The sequence below is a fragment of the Limulus polyphemus genome, unplaced genomic scaffold (genome assembly GCF_000517525.1).
Source record: "Limulus polyphemus unplaced genomic scaffold, Limulus_polyphemus-2.1.2 Scaffold2578, whole genome shotgun sequence".
Lineage (NCBI taxonomy): Eukaryota > Metazoa > Arthropoda > Merostomata > Xiphosura > Limulidae > Limulus > Limulus polyphemus.
In genome coordinates this window covers 145,596-170,457 of record NW_013668188.1, presented here as the reverse complement: position 1 = coordinate 170,457, position 24,862 = coordinate 145,596, and the positions used below count along the sequence as shown (strand labels likewise).

The following is a 24,862-nucleotide window of genomic DNA, read 5'->3' as shown; positions in this document are numbered from 1 at the left end:
TTAGTGGGATTGACCGTCACATTATAACGCCCCCACGGCTGAAAGGGCGAACATGTTTTGTGTGACGGGGATTCGAACCCGCGACCAGCAGATTGCGAGTCGATTGCCCTAACCACCTGGCCATGACGACCCCCACCCCCCAAAGAGATAAAGTTCATTCATCTATTCTGATTTGTCAAGACACAAAATGTGAATTCGGGGCACGTGCCAGCACCTAGTAACGCCTCTGATAATCAAATAATTTTAGTAGATACAGGCACGAGTTCATCCTCTAGTTTCTCTTACCGCACACAACACACATACACGTATATTTATTTATAATGAAACTCCTTTTTGAATTTGTTGGAAATTTTTAAATCGTTGCGTTTTATAACTACATCTTTGATTGTTGTTTTATCTTATTTGCTGTTTTAGAATTTCAATTCCTTGAAAGAATAAATAGTAAAGTTGAAAGGCTTGATTAAAGTTTGGCTGAAATGACTAAGGATATTTACCTTCTATATTTCACTAACGCGAGTTTAGCATTTCACATCGTTTTATAGTCAAATAATAATTATAATAAAAGAACAACATTATTTGCTCAGGTTCAAATCGTGTTTATTGGTGTGTCCACACACTTGAATCGTTCATGACTTACATGAAATTGACTAGTATACATGAGAAATTTCGGCACACTATAACCAATGTCACGTTACTTTCCAACTGAAAAATGATACTGATTTTATCTCTACAACAGTAATTACTGGCTACATATTTAAGCACTGTATTTTACTAGAAAAATCAAACAGCGCATTGCTAGCTACGATACAAACCAGGCTTTCATCAAAGCTATGTACATATGAAAACCTCATTCTACAAAACAACACAAAAAAGCCGCCACGGGTATGACAATTTTAACGGAGAAGCTACTTTGTAATTTGTTCTATCACAATGAGGAGCTTTTCCCTGAAAAAGTCTTACTTTAGCTTTACATACCCAACACATGGGATTACACCATCTTCATAACGTTTGCAAGGATGCTTTATTTTGATATTAAAAGAGAGCATTTAAATCTGACTTTCAATTTTAAAAAAACATCTGCACACCAGGATGAACAGTCTCGTGCAAATCTGACAAATTACACCTAACCACTTAGTTATTTTACACTTTAGAATTACTAGAAAAACACTACATTATGGCATAAATTATAAAGCAGACAAACGGTTTGCAGGATCACAAGGATGACGGTCTCAACCAGGACATATTTCAATATGAATAAAATCCAATATATATATATATACGTAAGAAGAATGTAGAAAACTACCAAATATTCAGTGCAGTATGAATTAACAACTAGAGCCTCCTACATCACTGTTCAAAGTCTAAAGCTGTCTTAAGATGGGTCTGGACTCCAACATCCACCTATTTAGGGTTGGATCCTAAAATTGGACTACCATTAAGGATAAGACATGAGTAAATAATGATACAAATGAAACTTCCAATGGTAAAGTACCCATCTGGATGCCCCCACTGAAAAACCTGTAAAGTTTCACATACAACTTCACAATGAAATATCTGAACAGTTGGAGAATCATAGATCTGGTTCATCACATATCCTCCTGCAATTCATTTCTGGGTAGGTCACACTCATCCTATTTTATGAATAAACACTGTAATACTTTGCTCTGTTTGTTGGCTTCAGTGTCTTACTTATTACACTTTTCATATGCTTTCCACTCACTTTAATAGGACAAACCAAAACCAACACTAGTGTATAAGTATCCACAATACTGTTAGACCAATCAGCTGAGTATCTAGGTTATCATCATTTTTAAATAGGGATCATTATTTTCTCTATGAAAAAATACTACCCTAAAAAATTCTTACCGATACAAATACAAAAATGGTCATCTAGGATTAATACAGACAAACAACGATTTTATTCAGTTTCATCAACTTATTTTTTTTCATATTAGTCAAAAAATGTTAATTTTTTAAGCTACTAGTATCTATAACAGAATCACAGCTGTGAACATTTTTGAAATACTTCATTTTGTATATATATTTTATAAGGAATGTTGATGTCAAACAAAAAAATACTAAATAATGTACTTTCAGAAAATATCACCTTGTCTTTCTCTGAGCCAATTGCATTAACAGTTTGTATTTGAGTCTACAGATGCAAGAGTTTCTATTGTTAAATAGTGCGCAATACGACAGAAGACAAGTTCATAATATGGCTGTATTTTGAATACCTATTTTCTCACAATGAGCAATATTTACACAAGACGTTTCACTGCTTACAGCTTAAAAGCTACAAGTCAAACAAACTATTTGAAGTTAGTAAACATTATGTCTAACATTACCAATTTCACTTGTGAAGAATTTGTAACAAAACTTAAAAAGAGGGACAACACTAGCAAAGAAGAACTCAAAAGTGTACAAAATAGACACCAACAAAAACAGAACTCGTGTTCTTAGTCAGGGAACATTCACAAGTGTCACCATAACAAATTATTGAACACCGTTTTATAAATCCAGACCCACCTCTTTTATTAAACATATAAATGTTGAAATATAAAAACTGATGTGGAGGGAGAAATGTTCTGTGAGTCGTAAGTATTAAAAGAAACACATCAAAAGAAAAAAAAAGAATAAATAAAATTTAAATAACTCTACTGACATTTTATTTAAAAAAATTTGGCTTTTTCATCTTTGATACTTTTTAAATGATAACAACTGTTAACAACTCCTTACTAAAAGCAACAACAATGCTGAATTCAAAATTAGTTTCAAAACAACTAAAGCATATAAAACAATCACAACATCTGGCTGTTAGCCAACAAAAGGTTTTCAACAAGACCTTAACCAAGTTAGTTGTCAAGTCGTGAAGATTACTGAAGCTTACCAATCTTTTACTTAAGCAAAAGAAAAGATCCTGAAACTGTATCATTAAATTCTGTATTGTTCCTTAATAAACATTTTTCCTCCATTGAAATATAACAACTCTAACAATCCTGGTCTCCTGTTGTTAATATATTTGTTTAAAAACATTACCGATCCAATTAAATATATTCTGTTTCTAAATTATGCCTTTATTCTTCAGTCTTAATAATACTTAACATCACTAGTCTGCTCATTAAACATATGATACAACTTCAACAAAAAAGGTATATGTTACAGGGCTAAAAGTAAGTAATCAACAAATGTATTAACAAGATTTTTAAAAGAAATTTAACTAACTTATTCTAGAGATGAAAAATCATGAATTAACATATTACTTAATCTCTAAGCACAATTCACATTAAATATGCTAGGATTTTTATACTGTAGATATTACGATTCATTACTACAGATTAATATTTAATTTTCAGCCCCTTAGGAAGATCTCCCTTTTGATTAAACTGACATGAAAATCAACAAAAATACTAATGAATATTCAAAATAACTATGTAAGTTGTATATATCAAAGCCAATTTATATAATTTGATGGTTCACATTTCACAAAAATAAAAAAAAACACAACCTCGATATTTTTATTGTCATGCTAAAACTTCAAAGATAATCCAAAATTATGTGGCAAAAAATTTTGGTTCTATTATTCATTAAGTATACTGTCACCAAAACAAAAATTATAATGAGAAAAAAAAAAGAGTTTCTTAAATTTTCAAAATCATCAATTTATCTGCAAGCATTTATGCATGTGTTTATTGATAGTAAATGTAAGTATTATTGTAAGTGTTAAATTATACATTTATCCTTACTTGCATTTATACCTAACATTATTACAATGAATTTGATAAAACCTATGGTAAATTTCCAACAAAATTATATATTTAATAACCTTTTTTTCAGAGTCCCTCTTTCAGATTAAATCATCTGTTTTCACACTGGTGGTGTTATCAATACACTGTATTTCAAAACTGTACATGGCTAGCCAAAGTTTGAAATTATTACACCTAATTCTCTTTTGCTTCATGTTAAAGAATACTTCTAATACTTAAATTTAAATATTTCTCATATATTTTCATTTATAGTTCAGGAATATTTTTGAAATCTTCATAATTTTGATAAAATATTCAACATTGAAAAAAAAATTTTCCGTTGTTTTTTTAAGTTTCTATAGATGATTAAGTGTTACTCTTCAGTCAGAAAGTTATAAATTTGTTTCTCTAACAAGTATAGTTTAAGCAAGAATGACATTTTTGTTGTAAATCTCATATATATTCCTACAAATACACTGGATCACAGAGAAAACGGACAGTAAAAACCAATGCCACAAAACATATGTAACATTAATTTTGTTTTGTTTGAGACTTACATAGTTTGGTTTTCATAAGAAACAAAACAGAAAACTTCTGATATCATCAGCTCCTTAGAAGATCCTTTTATCTCTCTATTCATAAGAAGTGTATGTGCAGAAGAAACGTTATGAGTACTAGGAAACTAATGTACACCACATCAGATTGGATTTCACAGATGTTCTGATGGTTTGGGTTAATAGCTAGTAAACATCACTAGATGGAACAGGTGGGTTTACAAGACAAATGAAGAGACGAAAAATGTTCATAGATACCATGAGGTATGAAATTTACAGCCATTGTTAAAAAGGCAAATGTACAGACAAAAAGTGTGCAAAGATACAGAAAAAAAGAAGTGGATAGACAAAACATTTACACAGACAACATTACAAGACAAATGGGAAGATGATAAATGTACAAAAACAGTTAAAAGTGGGAAGAAGAAAAACGTATACAGAGACAGTTAAACAAGTGGGGGAAGGAAAATTGCACACACAGACACAAATAAATGACAAGTGGGGGAAGTAAAACTGTAAAGAGACACAGGTGAAAAACAAATGGAGATATGAAAAATGTACAAACAGATACCATTAACAGACAGGTAGACAAGACAAAAACCATAAACAACTGAGTAATTTTCATTAGAGAATCTGGATTTACAAAAATCCATGCAACATGTTCAGTTTTTTGGGGTTTTTTTCAGTAGTGTTTTGTGAACAATAACTTAGGTAAAAAATTAAAATAAAAAAATGAAATAAACAATCTCTGATATGTGGTATTTTCTCATTCTGACTGGTTTTCCAGGCCTGAATTTTCGTACTTAGTAACTGAAGTACATACATACATACAAACAAGCAATACAATGTTTTCAACAAATACTAAAAACAGCTAGAATCTATGTTACAAATCCTAAGCTCTTGCATATAAGCACACTTATATTATGTCAATTTTGCAACATAAACAAAACAAAAAATTAAATTGCAAGGAACTTCCTGGTAATCCCTGATTTTTGTATAGCATGCTTTGAGTTTTCTTTAAACACTATTACAGAAAATGGTGCAATTAAATTTTTTCTCAAATAGATGTCAAAATGGGGGAGGTGCAGATCCTAACTTTAGTGCTACCTGTTGTTGAGAAAATCAGTTTCACTGAATGAATATTGGTATCTCTCATTAGACATTTCTATTTCTACCATAACTTAATGTTTCGCCTGTTGTATTTCTTGTCAATAAAGGTTTTGATGGTTTAGATATGGTTTCCTGTTTGACCAAATCAAAAAACTTGTCTTTATAGCTAGCCACATAATTGTGAGCACTAAAGTTGTACATCAAACCCAACACCACATTTAAAGCCGACATGTCATAGCGGTGACAACCGGAATACCGATACATAGGTTTCTTGTTAAACCTACAACCCGAACCCTGAGCACCAATAGGAGCGATGCAGTCTAAGGTGAGGGCACATTGCACCCATGGTAGCATCAGCTTGTGATGAATTGATTCGGTATTGTAGAGAATTATATGACTAGGATCAACCATGTGGTGGAAGTAGTAGTATTCTTGTGAAATGTGAAAATAGTCAAACATTTTTTGGTGTGTGAGGGATGAAGTTGGATGATCAAGCTTCCATGCCACAAGGCCCTTTTGCTCTGCATTTTTCAGTACACTAGATGGAAGAGTTTTATTAAATCTGAACTGAATATCCAACCAAAGCACAGCTCCTGCCTTATTTAAGACTTCCTGTAAATAATCATATAATAATTGAATCAATTCAACATTCTTTGCAAAAGACAGTAACTGCTAACAAAATTTTTATACAAGTTATTCAAATCTAGGCCGATCAAATTTAAATGTATACTGAGTGCAATGAAAACTTTATAAAAGTAATCTATATATACTAGATGTACTTCCTCAGTGTTCTGTTTCAAGAGTAAATAAAACCAAAATTAAGAGTAACATAAATTTTAATTTCTTGTTTTTTAAGTTCATATGTCATGTTGTGTTGTAGCCTACAGTGTGCATAATTCTTCTAGTCATTCACAGAATGGGGACATTTTACTGACAGTACAAATTGCAATGTTACGCGTCCCTTATGTGTGACAATTTTAGTGTTTACTGACTGACTGTTAGACAACACACTACTGTAAAGTGTTACGAGTGGTTAAAACAGGTGATCCCTCCAGGCGGCCCTTGGCCACCTTTTGGGGAAATAATAGCCAAATTGTCTGTCTGTCACACACTGTATCTTCTGAATGGTTAATTGTAGAAAAAAAAAAACTATATATCAAAACGTATATTTCCAACAGTACATTTCAGGAAAATTTATGTTTTTTCACTTCCTAAAATTTCATGTCGATATCAACACTGAACTGTAGTCTTCGTATATACTGAACAATCAATCTGAGAAAAAATTTATTAAGAACAAAAAATGTTTCTTTTTATGGGAGAATTGTACAGCATATACACCCTGATCCAAGGGATTGGGTTGAATGCACATTTTAGATTTATTCATAACTATTTTTAACAAAATTACCATTGAATTGTTTCAACAGGCATCTACCAGTATGGTATAATTTTCACGTGACCATTTGGAATAAAACCAACTATAAAAATGCATTGTCAGCTTGTTTATGTTGATTAGGAAGACTGACATTGATTACAAAATTATTTTCTTCCTTTACAACACGATTAGTTTTAATTAACACTTTTTCTAATCAGTAAATTCACCAGAACAAATTAAGACTAACTTTTCATTTGAAGAAACAATTTCTGTATTTGATTTAAATTTCTAAATAAAACTAAAATACAATGTTTCTTTAATAGATTGTGTCTCGTGTACAATTACCTCTTAAAGTTACAAATTCATTTTTTTAGTATTAACATGAAGTAAATCAAAAACCTTTGGTGAAAAAAAAAATCTGTGACACACACACACATATATATATATACATAATCAATAAACAGTTGATCTGCTGTATAATAACGAATAATAAATTATGCACAATGACATAACATTATTCACGCACCTAAATTAATTGAGGTTATTGTATGGTGGATTAAAAAGGACTTAAACCTCATAAATCAAAAACAAAATATTTTTGTAAAGCCAGAAATACACAAGCAACTTTTTTTTTTGTCAGTTCTAGATGATAACTAAAAATGTAAGATTGACAATCCTTTTAAGCAGTTTTGCTTGTTTGAAGAGCTGGGGAGTAATGAAGTAGCGTTACACTACTTAAGCAACTTTTCTGAGATTTACTGTTACTTAAGTACTCTAAACATTATTTTACTTAAGTAAAATCAAGAAGAAATTACCTACTTTTACTCCACTACATTTGTTTTATGAGACTGTCGTTACATTTGAAAAAAATTGGAGGAAAACAAAAGAAAATCACACTCGTTACCATGGTGATAGTTTTTTGTTTTACATCAATCAGAGCACGCCTACTCTTTCAAATAAGAGAATCACAAGCAGTGGTATTTCCTGTGCTGTTGAGCAGGAACAAAACACAGCCATTTTACATCTAGTGTTGACTGTGATAATTCCATCCTACTGTGACCATCATGTCTGACACATGGCCTTATTTGAAAGATTTATTTTCACTAAAAACAACAGTGGGAAATTCGGTGAAGTTGTAGGATGCGGACATTTGTTTAGTTCTGCGGGGCTCTCGTTCGCACTGAGACGAGCTAATCTGTCAAGTGGAAACTTTGAAAATCAGCTGCTGCTGAAGCTAAATAACAAGTGGAGTATATGAAGAGCTGTACCATAGATAGTAATACCGATTGTTTTAATAAAAATAAAAGTTTGTTGAGTTTATATTTGGTAGTGCCTTTTATGTGTGAATTTACCTTGAATGTATGCTATCATCACTTATTTTTGGTCGGTACTTTTCACTTTATTGCTACTTAAGTACTGTATATATTCAGTACATTTTACTTTTATTTAAGTAGCCATCAACAACAGGTACTTTTACATTTTTACTGGAGTGAATATTTTCTAAAGTAACAGTACTTTTACTCAAGTAAATATTTTCAATACTTTACCCATCACACAAAGCTGCACAAAATGCTATCTCTGCAGTGCCCACCACGGGTATCAAAACCCAATACTTTTAGCAGTAAGGCCACAGACATATCACTGAGTCACTGGGGGCTAAGCAGGTTTAAGGTGGTGCCTGTTTGCAGTAAGCACGTTTCGGCAACTGCGATAGTAAATGAAAGAATTCTGAAGAAATGCCAATGTAAAAAACATTAAAGTGTGAACTACATGAAGCATACTTTTATACAGTAAGTGCATTTTGAGGATCCTGCAGAATTCAAGGCATTAGAACACACGACCCCATCAACAGTTGAAGGTCTGTTGGTTTGTGGAGTCCAATCATTGCAATGCAAATATGAGAAGAATACATTCATGCTGCCGAGTGTCTAGCAGTAACTTTCCATTTCTTGGTAACGGAAAAATTATTCAACTTTACATTACCTACGTTGAATTCCAGATAGACCACTGAGGATTTTTTTCAGAAACCTAATGAAACATTTATGATGTCTTGAAACCAGAAGTCTAGAAGGTTATCTATATATATACTTTTTTAACTCCTATGTTTTATTTAAAATTGCGGTGTCTTTGTATATTTATTTCAATTACTGCTACCCTTCTTCTCCCAGCAAAGTACTAAATTTTAAGTTTCTTCTGTTTGTCCTTTACCTACATTGCTGATTTTCTAACACTATTTGCTAATTCATTACATTTTTCTTGATTTTTTTTATGATAGTCTTTATATTCTGCATATTTAACATCCATAAGCATTTTGTATCACATAAAAATTTATCAATCTCAAAATTTCCTCATTTATCCACTTGTCTAGCCAAATTTAAAGGTGATTAAAAAAATGAAATATCATTGGCTGAGCACTCATGGGCACATTGAAAAATTATCAACTGAAATGTTAAAAATAAAGCAGTGGTCTATACCATCAACTTGATTGTCAATTAAAAGTCTGTTGATACGTTGGGTTGTCAATTAGTGACACATAGTCAAATTTTGCCAATTTAAGTTGCAAAGAAAAATTGCTCATGTATCTCCAGTTTAAAGTTATAAAAGAAAGTTCATCTTACCTGAATTATTACTGGTCGAAAAGCAGAAAGTTTCAGACTATGAAGATGTGACGGAAAAGAATCAAAATCAAACTTTTGAACAGAACATTTGGTAAGATTACAGGTTTTCACAAGCTGAAATAAACAAGCAATATATGTTAGTATAGAACATATAAAACATGCCTTATTGAACAGCAATTCATACAATTTCTTAGTTTTCCAACACACTAATGCACACAAAACTTTCTCCTATAGCACAAAAGATTTGAAAAGGAAAGGCTGGAGCTGTACAAGTTGCAATAAGATACTTCCAGGCAAAGGAACAACCTTTAACCTAAAACTGTGAGTGAATCATAAAGAAATTGTCATGTTTGGGTAGCAACTTTCAAAAAATAAAATCCACAAAAGTAATTTCTTTCATAAAACTTTACACAAGCTCAGGGTTTAATCTCTTGCTTTAAAGAATGCACTGAAACTCTCAAAATGTTGTTTCATTGTTGACGTTTTGGTCTACTTGAAGCAAAAAAACTTTTTCTTACAGCCATTCCATTTGGACATTGCTGTGCACTGTAAGAATGGTTCTCAACATGTTAATGACACCTAGAAACAAGCATAAGTGTACTTCAGCTCTTTCTTACAAAATTATCTGTTTTTTCTGTTGAGGTTTGATCAATCATATCTAAGTTTGTCAGTTGTTGTATGATTGAAAATGGTTACAGTGAGAAGAATAAAGCATATTATTCTTAATATTTCATGTGTTTCACAGTTTTCTTGATCTCTTTTAATTGAATTCTAACATTTTTGACTGACCTGTCTTCCTGATCACTTTAACCTCAACACCAAGTTGAGAAAGCCCATTATGATTGCATCCACAATACTTATATTTCATGCAAACGTCACAACTTCCAACCTTACACTTGCAACTGAGACTAGGGTAAATATAACTTTTGGACATTCCCTTAGTGTATTGATTAGTATAGCACCAAAAATAGCTCTTCTATAGGTAAATCACTTTAGAACGGGCAACAATCTTTCAAGAATAACTTTACATATATAGAGGGAAGAGCTCACTCTCAAATGACCAAATGAAGATTACTCTATAAGGATTTAGCTGATAAGAACATAAGGTTTGAAAGCTCTAATACTATATTATTGTTGAAATACAATTCTAGTGATTTTTACTGTTTGCCTTATACTGTGATGATAAAAACAGTCAATAGTTTCTATATAATGGACTCCCAATTTTAGGGTTAAAACATTAAAAAAATTTGTCCAATAAACCTATTGTATTTTCATCAGTGTTTCAACATAAGAAATTTGAAAAACTACCAAAAAACAAAAATAATTATTCAAACTTGGAGTCACCTCTTTGCGAAGCCCGAACTGCAGTGTAAAATTTAAAATATTTTTAAAAACAACAAACCACTGATATGTTTTAACAACAATTTTTTTATGGTGTGAACACCTTTTTCAAGCTGGCAAAGCATGATTATAATTAAATATACTTGTCATAAGATATTAGTATTAGGCCTATCATATTTCTTAAACATCGTATTCTTTATCTAGTCCCTTGAGGATCTTCCAAAATAAGAATAGCGTACAATAATAGTATTTCAACCGTACTATGTGCATACCATATACATTGCTGACAACACATTTTGCTCAGTCCACAGTTCATCAGGCCGGCAGGGACACAACACAGTAGTAGTTGAAACATTACTTATACAAGGCCATTTGTTATGACAACAAATGTTATAGTGTACAACTGCTGTTAAAACATGTGACTTACATAAAGTGTTCCAACCACTACTGTGTTGTTGTTTTTTTCTCAATCAGACAGACGAGCTCTGAATTGAGCTAAACACGTCGTCAGCAATGGATATGGTATACATAGTGCAATTGAAATACTATTATTGAACACTCGTCGAATTCTTGAAAATCCCTAATGGACTATATAAATAATGTACTGTTTACAAATATAATAGGCCTAGTACTAATGTCTTATGACAAGTATAATTAAGTATTGATATGTTTTATTGATACGGTAATATTACATTCGTTAACATAAATATACATAAATAAATGTTCATAGTTAAGTTTCCAACAATTCCTAGTACTGTAATCTACTTAAATTTCTTATCACTTTCAACCCCTGCTGAATACAATCTTAATTTTTAAAAACTAAATAATGTCAATCGATAATATATAATTAACAATAACTTCCTGAATACAACCAAGTAGCTTTAGTGGCAAAATTGCTAGACTAGATTATTCAACCCTGGTGGATAGGCAAGTACCAGTAAACCAATAACAAAATGTGCTATTAGTTATACTTCCTACAGTTAGTTCTATACCCACAAAGTAATTTCACCAGTTATTTTTTTGTTTGTTTGTTTACTGTCATGAGTAATTTTACTCAGCTTATGCCTAATTATTCTTTGTGTAATCTATAAAACTATTTGTAGCACACAAGTTTAATAACAAATGAAACAATTTTAATCATAATTCTAGTTTATTTTACATCCCATACTAGCTATGTAAATAAAATAAATAATCAATGAGTTAATAAGCAAATGAATAGACAGACAGATAAAAGATCTCAATGATTAGTGTTTTTTATTTACAGTTTCATCAGTGCTGTAAAAAAGAAAACTCATACAAAGAAATAAACCCATGCATATAAATACCAACTATTTAGATGTACTCTCAACCCATAACAACAAGTTCTGGCTTTCACTTTACATGAAATGTAATTTAGATTGCTTAACTTAAAACTTGCTTTTGTAAAAATGAAACAGAAAAACAAAAAGTATTTATTGAAATAAACTATGCTTAATTCACATCAAGCCAACTTTGCAATGCAAGGTAAAATATATAATAATATAATCAACCAACACACAAGTTCTGATGTAATTAGCTTTTCTTGGTTGCATAAGCTTTTGAAAAAGATGGGATGTTATAACCTCAGGTCTATTTTTTACAGTACATACTTTATCAATCCCATACTCTATTTCTGAATGAAAAGAATAACTCAACTTAGCAGTTACTAAGTTCTTACTTAACTATTTCTATCTTCTGTATCACCATCTATTACTACTAAAGTATATTAATTCTTTTTTCATTATCATGAAACACTTTTCTAATAATTAATCAATCGTTTTTATAAGAAAAGCTGGGACAACACTAAAATTAAAGGAATGGATATATATAAAATGCAGTTCCTGGAGAGATTCAATGAACATTTTTGCTATAATTTAATTATTAACTAGTAATCTAAAGTAAGCTAACTATATAGATTAGAGCTTAAAAGTAGCTTATAAATTAAAAATGTCAATTCTGCACAATAAATTGGCAAGAAATATATAATGTCGCAAATAACAACAAAACTAAATCCTATAATGATTTCAGTGCAAGGAATCATCACAGGGTAATTCCACTAGTGGTGATATTCCCAGCCATTGGCTCTGCCTTATCTTCTGCATATGTGGAGCTTGGGAGATTTAGTTTTAAATTCATACATAAATCTAATCCAAAATAATCTTTGTAGGTGTAACAAAAAATCGTGATAATTTGTAAAAGTGGTGTTTCAATTATATATCGTAGCTACTACAAGAATGCGACCCTAAGTAGAAACAAAATATGTCATTACTTACAAACACTAACATTTCTTCTGCTCTTACGACCCACACAGCTGGTACATACACACAGCCACACAAATTTATTGTTTATTCAACTACTCCAATATTGTGCAGAAGACTGAGTAGCTTCCTTAATGTTAAGAAAATTTCCCCTATTCACTATTAATATAAAATGCATTAAAATTCCAAATTTTCATGTCCCTATTTTGTTTTTCAATAAAATACTTACATTAAGGCCAGATTTTCTATGAACTAATATCATTTATGCTGCCCATAGCCCACTTTTTTCTTATCTCTAATAATAAAATAGAATTTACTTACAATAGCAGCCTCTTCTTCTGACAAGTCAAGATCATATAATAATACAACATGATCTGGGAGATATTTCTGGCTTGACCTGATGAGCCCAACAGCCAGACCAGTTTCACCTGACGAAACAGCAGTTACTATTACCGGTAATGTCACATTGCTCCAAGTACTTGAAGGATACAACCTTGGATTGTTTGTAAAGCCCAGAAGTTTCAAATAATTTTGGTTGACATCAACTTCAGGAGCCTCGGAAGGTAGCACCTACATATATAGATAGTAAGTACAAAACAATATCTAAAAAAATGGACAAATACAGACATATACGTATATGAATTATTTCCTCTACACAGACAGGATGACTATAGAGAAAAAAAAGGGGGAAGCCACAAATTTAAAATAATTTTATTTTAAAAACTAATTGTCCTAGGAGAACAGAATTTCCTCACAAGAATATCAAGAAGGTTTGGACATAGTACAATGTGTTTCAAAAACTGTCATAAAATTTTAAATATGTTTTCTATTATTCTCAATCAGCATAGCAAAACTGTTGTACGTAAATGAAGCTACTGCATTCACCATCTGTTCTGAGCAATGTTCACTGATCTTCACAATATCCTGCACGATGACATCATTATATGCAAACCTCCAATCTCATACTGGTGAGAGAGAGAGATAGACAGAAGAGAAGAGAAAGCAATGTTATTTTACAAGAGAAGTGACCTAAGTATGCAGTCTGATATGTTCGGGAACACCTTGTATCACATCCGAACTTCCATTATTTAAATTTACAATTCTTAATGTGCCTCTAGCAACATTTTGTTTCTACTGAGGCAAGTATTTTTTTTAAAGATATAGTCATTTTAAGTATGGGATGTTCTTTATAATCACTTTGTATATATGTGGAGGATCAACTTTATTTTATTCCAGTTTTCACTTCTATATTTAAGACATAGCAATAAAAAAGGAGGGAGGTGACAAAGTTGTATAAGCTGTTCAGAAAATGTTAATTGAAAAATACTTTTTTTTTTAATCAGAGCTAAAGAATTGTTTAATTCTATTCTGACACAACTAACAAACCTAGACAACCAGCTCACTAACATCATTGACAAAATAATTAAAAATTGTTAATTTAAAAAGGGGAATAGGGATCATCAAAAAAAGTAAAATGAAAAGATCATATTTTCAAGCCTAAAACTGGGGCCTCTAAAAGAAAAATTAAACAAAATAGGCTTGAAATAGCATCTACATTACTTTCTCAAGCTATAAATCCCTATTTTTCACTCTATGTCTACAGTACTTATCAATTTTTTAAACTGAATTGTTAAGCTTAATAACAACTGAAGCTAATAGAAATTATGCAATGTTTTGAAAAGCATAACAAAGGAGTGACTATTCGAAACTGCAACATCAATAACATTTTGTGGCATTTAATCTATAACCTCAGAAAAATCATTTATGTTAAGCAAATACTTCACACTTTTTCTACTTCAATAACATTTTTTTTTAATGACATGATTTTCTGTACTATGTTACTAAATTTTGAAGAAAAAAATTATTAAAAAACAATATTTAACCTACTTTAATGCCTTTGAGTTGTTTTGTAAGCTGTTTCTGTGTTGTAGACACAAACTCGTGAATAGAGGGCTTTGAATCTCCAAACAGGCACACTATAATGCTTGTTAAGACAATGCAAGCTAAGAGTGCAACAAAGCTTTTTGACTTCATCTGTTCCACCATAACACACCTGGGCCACAGAATTTTCTATTTTAGTCGCATTTTATAAAACCATCTAACATCAATGTCCATTTTTTTTTAATTTGGAACTGCAATACGCAATCTCTGATTCTTCTTCTGTGTTTTCAACGTTGACGTTACCTGCACCTAAGATTGAATGAAATGTATATAATATCCGTTGCTCCACTATATGCAAAACAAACAGCCTGAATATGTCAACAGGTCTATGATTCCTCATGAAATTAGTTCTTCTGAAGGATAAAATGGAAGTTATTTTCTAAATCTAAAAACTATAATAAAGAAAAACCATAATATCTTTGAAATGTATATATACATTTTGACCAACAAAGCTATTCTGTTTAAGTATGTTTTTGGATATCACCTGATGAATAAGTCTGAAGCCTTAAGTTTTGTGGAATAAAAAACAAAACTGTAAACATAAAATAAAAAAAATGTCACCCAGTTTCTAAAAGAATAACAAGACATCCTCTACATTACTACTACCAGAAATAAATTTATGGATGTTTACCAGAACTAAATTTATGCATGTTTATTATTTAGGTACTGAAACCACAACAACACACGTGTATTCTTGTCAGAGCTGGACATTACTCACTTTTTTCTTTTATATTTCCATTACTGATTAAATAAAATAAATAAAAGAAAGATAGAAATAGCACTTAAGAGAGTAATGAGCCTTTAACACATTTGACCAAAGAACTAATTTAGTTTGTGCACCGAGATGTTGGTCCAGATCTTACACTTTTGAAAATCCTATACCCAAAGGTTACAGAATCCTAATAACTCATATCTTTTAGCACAGAAGACCATATACACATACACAACTCATTATCATCATTATTACCCACTATTATTTGAATATTAAATGTTTAGGTGAAAGAACAATAATTTAAAATCTCCTTCTGTTAAAACCACATGACTGAATTCAGCCTTAGCTAGAAATCAGTTAAGCAGAAGTTCCATAATTTTAAGACTTGAAATGCAGATTTCACCAATCTATATTTTTTGTCACTTTAATATTTTCATCCATAATTCATATTTTGAAAGAAAATAAAAGTATTCTCAAAGACATTATCATAATAAAATTCATGAGTATAAAACTATATTTTTCTCTGTCAAACTACAACAGGAACTAGATAGTTCAAAAAAAGAAAATCAAACTTTATCTTTACAAGGTAAATATGAATGTCTGAAATTAAAAAATGACAAGTTTTATACCACAAAAATTTCCTAAACTGAACAACTAATATCAGTTTGTATTAACACGTGTAGCACAATATTTTCTTTAAGGATTTCAACTCAAGTGTTTCTAAGCAAGTGAAACTAACCAAAGCTACTTTTTAACACCTCGTACTTACATTAACAAACCTGCTGTATAATTATTTCAGCCACAGCAAGTTTAAAACATTCCAAAGCTCATAATTAAAAAAAATATATAGTAGCATATTCTGTTTATAAATATTAACAAATGAAATGGCCTCAGATTTGTTTATATAAATGTAATGATTAATTTTATTATTTACTCATAAATACTCAACACACTATACATGTATATGTACATAGTCTAGTGGCATGCAGATTTTAACAGAGTACAATACCCTACATGTACATGTGAAACATTTTCATAGTCATTCCACACTAAACAAAACGTACATGCCGTTATAAGCAAATTCTTGAATGCAATTTAATGCATAGGTTTTTTATGAATCCAAGTAAATTTTTGTCTCAATCTATAGTTACAACAGCAAGAGTTGATCTATTCCATAAACACACATAAAATCTTGACATTTTAAACATTATTCTGGCCTTTAGTTACAACAGCAAGAGTTGATCTTTTCCATAAACACACATAAAATCTTGACATTTTAAACATTATTCTGTATCACGTCATTTAACTGTTCAGCATACGTACATGCATGTGATGCCGTACAATTTATTTTCTCTACCTATACGTAATGGCCTTTAGTTACAACAGCAAGACTTGATCTATTCCATAAACACACATAAAATCTTGACATTTTAAACATTATTCTGTATCACGTCATTTAACTGTTCAGCATACGTACATGCATGTGATGCCGTACAATTTATTTTCTCTACCTATACGTAATGGCCTTTAGTTACAACAGCAAGACTTACGACCGTACAATTTCCGACAAAGCTAAATTTAAGCACATTTAAAATAATCACATCCAAGAATCAAACATTTAACTAACAACATACAAAACAAGAAACTAAAACTCAAGTTACAACCTTCAACACACCTTAGTACTCTTACAATACACAGTCTGACATATACGTTGAAGCAAACACAACCCACTAAGAGCAGCTGGACTAATCAATATACCACTAGTTTGTCTTAAAACTGTTGGTCGCTTAGCAACATATAAGTAGCATGTACTTCTATTACAAATCTGCAATCTCAGCAAGCTCAAGTCTAGAAATATACATATACTGAATGTTTAACATACAATCAATAAACACTAGTGTTTACACCTACATGTGTTGGAGATATATCACAGCTATTTATGTATAATCAAATTTACTGCTCAAAGGCTTAGGAATCCTAGAAAATTTTCCTACACGATTAAAAGCCTGTAATAACCAGGGGTGCTTGTTTTTTATCCACTTATAAAGATGAACAGCTGAAATATCAATAAAAAAAATGCTTACATTCTGTGGCATCCTCATGGATAAATAAAAACAATGTAATAAATAAATTAAAGCATTTTACTCTGGGAAAGAAGAAAACTAAACAAACATTTGTTTTTCTCAAGTAAACTAGTCATTAGACATTTGAATTGCTGATATTTGGATAAATGCTAATATTATATGTAACCAAATGATATATCTTTTCTATTTACCCATTTGTATAATGATAAGAAAATTATATGTTTAAAAGTTTCATATGTAAGCTGTATAGGTAACTTGTTCTTAAGCTGAAAACATAGCAGCAAGATATTACAAAGTCTATGAAAAAAAATAAATGAGAAAAAATCGATGTCCCAGAAGGTCATTTATTTCCCAACCAAATACCTATTAAACATAAACTTATGTAACCTTTCACATCCATACGCCTATCAAAAAAAAACTTGACAGATTTCCTACAATAAGAAAATACATGTACTAGATAAAAGAAAACTAGTTTAAAATTCAAAATTATGACAGTATCAATTCTGCTCGAAACCACACATTTTTTAAAATAATCGTATCTTCTCATGACATTTTTTACTGTCACCATTATTATGAATGCAAGACCCCTTTTCATAATACCAATTTTACAATTTTACTTAAATTATTTAAACCAGGTATTATTCTAGCAGTTCCATTCTCGCTGTGTATCCTTAAAATACTAGTTGTCCTACGGATGAGTACTTCTATTTATATACTACAAAATTTTGAATTTGTTTTTCCTTACTGTAATATTAAGAAAGACATAGGTTTGCTAACTACTGCAAAACGTAAAACAATTTCTTAAATCATCGCAAAGATGATGATTAAGGTTAACAGAAATATTTCACAATTGTGAACATTTATAGAGGTGAGAATGAAAAGAAGACGTCAAACGTAAAAAACTGTACATCTTGTTTATTTCTAAAGAAATAAATTTAAGCTATAAGACATTTGCTGTTAAAGTGTCTACCCTAGTGTATGACGTGCTTTCTTGTAGTGTACTCTATGTTGGTCAAGTTGCAAAATGTGTAGTTTCATATTCTGTTTATCAATTTGAAATGAAATAACCATTCTGTATAAAGTGAAATTTGATTAATTCTTTAACTGTCACATAGTCAATATACACCATGACTTCACTTTATATTCCAAAGAAATATGTGATGCATAACTTGTAAAGTTCCATTAGTTTCAAAGATTTGGTTAGACTGAGAAGAAAAACTCTAAATTATAGTGTTATAAATTATAATTTTATATTAAACTAGATAATACTGATAAAACAAGGTTTAGTAATTAATTAACTACTTCCTGCATCTTCATTTTAACTAGTTTAATTGCTTTTATGGTGTATTATATTTTTGGAATTTCTAATTTCTTTTTAAAAGCATTTCTGATTTTCACACTGGCTTTTTGGAAAACATCATCACATTTTCTACTAACACCAGTAAATAATGCAATGATAAAAATCTGATAAATGCTGCTAATTTTTGAATGGTTAACTGCAAGAATGAGGGAGAAAATGAAAGTTGTTGTCGGGTATTAAGCAAGGCATATTAACCGCTACAAATACTGTTAAAGGAAAAAGCCCTCATTTTAATACAGAACTATGATGCATAAATACTGACTGAATCTTTATCTGTAATAGATGAATAATGTTCCAAATTTTTAGTTGTTTTTTTTTAAGTTGTAGCAAGGATGAATAATTTTCATATTAAAATAACTTTTGTAGACATCATGAATGTCATATAATAATAATAATAATAATACCTGAAAAAGTTTCCAAAACTGATTATTATGAACCACTACCAGAATTTTTTTTTGGCTAGTACTTTATTAAAAATAATTTCTGCACAATTAATAGTTCAAAAAACAAAAACAGGGCACCCACATTTATAATCTGATTTGCCTGCTATATTTTACAACAGGCTACTTCCGTATACTATTGTTCTGGTTCTGAAGGGGTTGTTTGAAACTTGTGTTTCACATTTGCAAAACTTTAGTTACAGCAATTTTACAATACATTACCTTTAATTTCTAACTATACATTACTGTTTCAGAAACCCTGAACAATCCCACGAAGGTCAGAGCCACCAAACACTGCCTTTCAATGTATCTGAAAACCTCACTGCTTTTTTAAAAGTAACATTTCAATTATAATGCCCGCTGATGTACGTGTATTGACAAATTCTACCGAATGGCTTATCACAAGGATTATTGTACAGATTTTTAGAAAAGCAATCCTGAGCTTTGTTATAATTAGAATATATTTTAATTTATATATTAAGTGTCAGAAAAACATCTATCAGTTGAAACTAAAACCTTTCAAACTGCTTCTTTCTTGTACTTCATTAACAGATATCCATGACCCCCTTTATTTAATGGCTGTGCTATTTTCTATTTATGTTAATGCCTAGTTTATTTCTAAAGTCTTCTCAAGTCTCTTCATTTTTCACTATTCCTCTTCAAAATCACTTGCACTTGTTTCAACGAGATGCATCAGTCTCTCTGTTGTTTGGTGTATTTTAAAAACAGTTTCTGAAAAGACTCATGATATTTCATAGCATACAGTAAAAACTCCTGGATTATTGGGTTTCTTTCCTGAGAAGTCTAGTAGATTTCTCATTCACATTTTTTTGGACATCACATCTTTTACATTTAATAAATCATCAAAATCTTCTGTATATGCTCAGATGTGCTAACAATAAAGTATGTGCTTCCATTTTGCCTTTTATAATGTATCTGGAGCTAAGCAGTTACATCACTTAACCAGCAAGTTTTAATACCCTATTTAGTCTTCCTGTTTCCATAAAAGGATCTTCCTAAAATGGTGTATAACTGTATACTTTAACATTTGCCACAGTGATTAATTTAAAAAAAAGCTATATTACACTCCACACTTCTGGTTTTATCCTTATAACTTACTCGACAAACCACTACTGAATACCTTAAGCATTAAATAAATGACAAATAGTCATGTTGTTAGACTAGTCTAAGCTACTAACAGAAACCTTATTTTAAAGATTTAGGCTCCTGAAACCTAACAAGCTTTATAGTGCAAAGATTTTTATCTGTAACATGTATCTACAATACATCTGTTGTACCTACAACACAACTGTATTACTACTTGAACTTCCCTTTGAATAATAATAATACAAAGTTTATAAAATTTTGAAAACAAGGAAACATTTAATTCTTCAAGGTTGTTCATGCACAACCAACCCTCAAGAAAAAGTAAAAACTTAAACTACCCTTTATTTTAGAATTCTATTCCCATTTCAAACTCTTATAAAATACCAAGCCTTCACTATTGCTGATGGTAATACATTAATTCCATGTGTTAATAACCATGTCAGAGAAGTAAAACTGTCTTAACCAGTTTTCCAAATCTTACACTTGTGTTTCCTTGTCTTCAGAACAAAGTGTAACTAAATCAGAGGATTTTATCCTATTAATCTCTTAAATAAACTTGTAAACTTCAATAAGATCACCTTTTACCTATGTTTCTCAAGGGAAAACAAGAGATCTTAAGTTATCTCTATAAGATAACTCTTCAATCCTAAAATCATTCCAATAGTCCTTTGCTGAACCCTTCCTTAGATAGAGAGACAAAAACTGTAGACAGTATTCCAAGTGAAGCCTACATACTAAAGTTGCCAAATGAATTGAGTCATTCTGTAATACCTAAGCACCTTCAATACAGCTAAAAATACTCAAAAGGTTTAATTTCATCAACAAACTTCACTAATTTACTAATTATGCCTCCATCAATATTACGTATTCTTCTTTTATCACGCACTCTAGAATTTTCACACTACACAGATAAGAATGCACGGTACACCATATTATATTTTAAGCAAATTATAAAGAGAGATTAATACTAATAAAAATATTAGTAGTCTTAGTAATAGTAGATGCAGGATATTGTATAAAACTTGTAATAATTGTACTAGAACTGATATTTTAGTTTGGTAAACAACCATAAAATAATTATTCTCTAATTACCTTGGTAAGATCCCAAAAAATATATTATTATTATTATTATAAGTTAAATTATACTTCTACTCCTACTGTATGTTGTAAGTTAACTTAAGAGTACAGGTTCTTGCAAGTTGCAGAAATAAATGTTTTGTTTTTTTTAGGGGGTGGAGAGAATAGATGGATTTTTTCGGTGAATACAAGTGTAGAATGTTTGTTTATTATAATAATGTTTAAATATATTGTTATCTCAATTAACTTAATGGGTCTTGAATTTGAGCTTCGTCACTTCGGTCTTCAACTGATGACCAACATACATTAATATATTGATCTCTGTTACTTATTGTACATCATTATATGTAAATTGGAAAACTTAAAAAGACATGAACTTGACTCTAAAGAATATCTTAAGTTTTCTCAATCGCAACAGTATATCACTGTTAATAAAAATGAATAACGTTAATTGCTGAACTTAAGTTTAGCCTAATGTTTCAACCTTCAGGCTAAACTTTAAATTTAAGACTGCCTCGCGCATACTGCATTATATAGTCCTGCGTTGCTACTGCTAGTTAGTTACTGTTAGGCCTAATTTATTGGTAATATTTTACAAATAAAATCCTTCGTCTTAATCACTCTTGTCCTATGATAAACATATCAGTTAGTTGCAAAAGTATTATAAATGAAAACTCTGATAAGCCTTATTGAAATGTTTTAAAATTTGTCATTAAAACTTACAGAATATTAGATTTTACCTCAGACAAACAGTCCAGAGAACAACAATCAGTTCTCTTTTCCTGATTAACATACGCCTACAATGACGTCATTAGTCATCCCTCTAGATATATAGAAATATAAGTAATTTCGTTTTAAGTTTACTTACTGATTAAGTATATTTTAAATTACAGCTTTTACAGTAAGTAAGTAAAATCTTACTTACTGTAAAAGCCATAACTTCTAATAAAATATGTAAAAATATTCTTCAATAAAAAAATACATTTTTACACACGACACCATTATTTAATCGATGTTGTACTGACTGGATTTTATAGGATCAAAAGTCACTGTAATAACTCCAGTCAAGTTAGAAAAATGCACTACTCTGTGGTACTATGAAAGAAAATAATCTGGTGTTTTAGTCGATAGCAGTCTTTCAGGCAGTGTGAGAAAGCAAAAAGGAATACTGAATATAAGTCAAAAGAGGTTTTCGCTTATTTGTCTCATTTAATGTATTGTACTCAGTTTTGAACTTCTTATTTTAAGAAAACAGAGTTTGGAAAGGATTCTAGGAAGGGCTGCTAGGATGAATACTTGGATGGAAGAAGTGTCATATAAGGACAGGTTAAGATCCTTCAAATGTGCCTCCAGTGGCACAGCGGCATGTCTGCGGACTTACAACGCTAGAAACCGAGTTTCGATACCCTTGGTGGGCAGAGCACAGATAGCCCATTATGTAGCTTTGTGCTTAAACTACAAGCATACAAACAAACCTTTAAAATGATTTTCTCTTAAGGAAAGAAGGGTTTGAGGTTTTCAAAATTACAAAGGAGTTAGATAGAATTGATGCATCGGCTTAATATTATTTTTCGAATAGGGTAGTCAGCCTTGGAAATAGAGTGCTTCAGGCGTGAGAGAATTAAGACAATTCAAAACAGGACTTATGAGATCTTGGGGAACCACGATTGGATATAAGCAGATGGGTGTTGAAATTAATGAGACACCAGGATGGGCCAAGGGGCCTCTTGTTGTCCCTCAAGTGTAATATATGTTATGTGTGTGTGTGTGTATAGACAGAGGAAAGAAATTTTGGTCAAATCTGAAGCAATGCTGCAGCTGTTCTAAATGCTGTGGTCAGTTTGTTTGTTTGTTTTGTTATGAATTTCGCGCAAAGCTGCACGAGAGCTATCTGCACTAGCCGTCCCTAATTTAGCAGTGAAAGACTAGAGGGAAGGCAGCTAGTCATCACCACCCACCACCAACTCTTGCTTGTGCTACTCTTTTACCAATGAATAGTCGGATTGACCCTCACATTATAACGCCCCCATGGCTGAAAGAGCGAGCATGTTTGGTGGGACGGAGATTCGAACCTGCGACCGACAGATTGCGAGTCGAGCGTCCTAACCACATGGCGATGTGGTCAGTGACGGATTAAGGCTTGGGCAACCACTAGGGGCCCATACAGAAATTGAAAAAAAAAGTATATTAGATGAAATTTATAAACATCTTATTGTGTTAATCCGTCACTGGCCGTGGGGAAAATGTTTTTAATGCTTTGGTACAAATCTAAATACTCTAAAATCACGTGAAAAGGGACAATTTAATTTCTGTTGTAAATTAAGAGAAATTAAATAGTATGTACTATATAGGCACATCATTAATCTGTGGAATGCGAATAGTCCTAACACTGTATGATATATTGAATTAAGTTATTAATATACTAATAAAATCTGTTCTCCCTTCAACAACCTGTATGGTTATGGTGTGTTCACCTTTACAAGTTGGCGAATAATTATTACAATTATACTTGTCACAAGACATTAGAATTAGACCTATTAGATTTTTAATTAAATAGAATTTCCTTTATTTAGTCCTTTAAGAATTTTCGAGAATTAGAAGAGTTTATAATCAAAAATACTAAAAGTGTAATAATAATCAAATGGCTTATCTAAATAGTGTTCCGACCACTGCTGTGTTTATTGTATCCTAGTCAGCCTGGAGAGTTCTAGATTGAACGAAACGTGCCGTTGGCAACGTATATGACAAATATAGTGCGGCTGGAATACTATTATTATTATATACATTCTTTTAATTCTCCAAAATCTCTAAGAAACTAGATAAATAATGTAGTGTTTAAAAAAATGTGATAGGCCTAATACTAATGTCGTATGACCCTATATAGTTGATTAGTTGTTATAATTAGTAACATCATTGATGAAGAGACAGCAGTATTGTTTATTCAACAATACTTTTACGTATTTTCGTAATTATCTGATTGAATTAAAATATACGCGTTAAACATCGTTGCAATTTAAATAATTATAAAGAAAAACGGTCAAATGTTGTTGTTTTTTTCACCTTTCGGATCAGCTGATCAAATAAATTCGTAATTTGCTAATAAGCCTCGTATGTATATATATATATT

The 24,862-nt window shown here is 31.0% G+C and overlaps 1 protein-coding gene across 2 annotated transcripts; it reads right to left on the bottom strand.

Annotated features, from left to right (window-relative positions):
* Positions 1–575: 575 nt before the first annotated feature.
* Positions 576–22,539, bottom strand: LOC106467345. 2 transcript variants are annotated; one of them, XM_013927690.2, is made up of 5 exons: positions 22,476–22,539; positions 14,902–15,204; positions 13,336–13,584; positions 9,398–9,511; positions 576–6,019 (listed from the first exon to the last, which is right to left on the bottom strand). In XM_013927690.2, exons 2-5 carry the CDS (start codon positions 15,058–15,060, stop codon positions 5,453–5,455), a joined length of 1,089 nt encoding a protein of 362 aa, XP_013783144.1. In that variant the 5' UTR covers positions 15,061–15,204; positions 22,476–22,539; the 3' UTR covers positions 576–5,452. The 2 variants fall into 2 exon arrangements, with proteins under 2 accessions (XP_013783144.1, XP_013783146.1); XM_013927692.2 differs by having other exon boundaries at positions 22,459–22,533.
* Between the last annotated feature and the right edge of the window lie 2,323 nt (positions 22,540–24,862).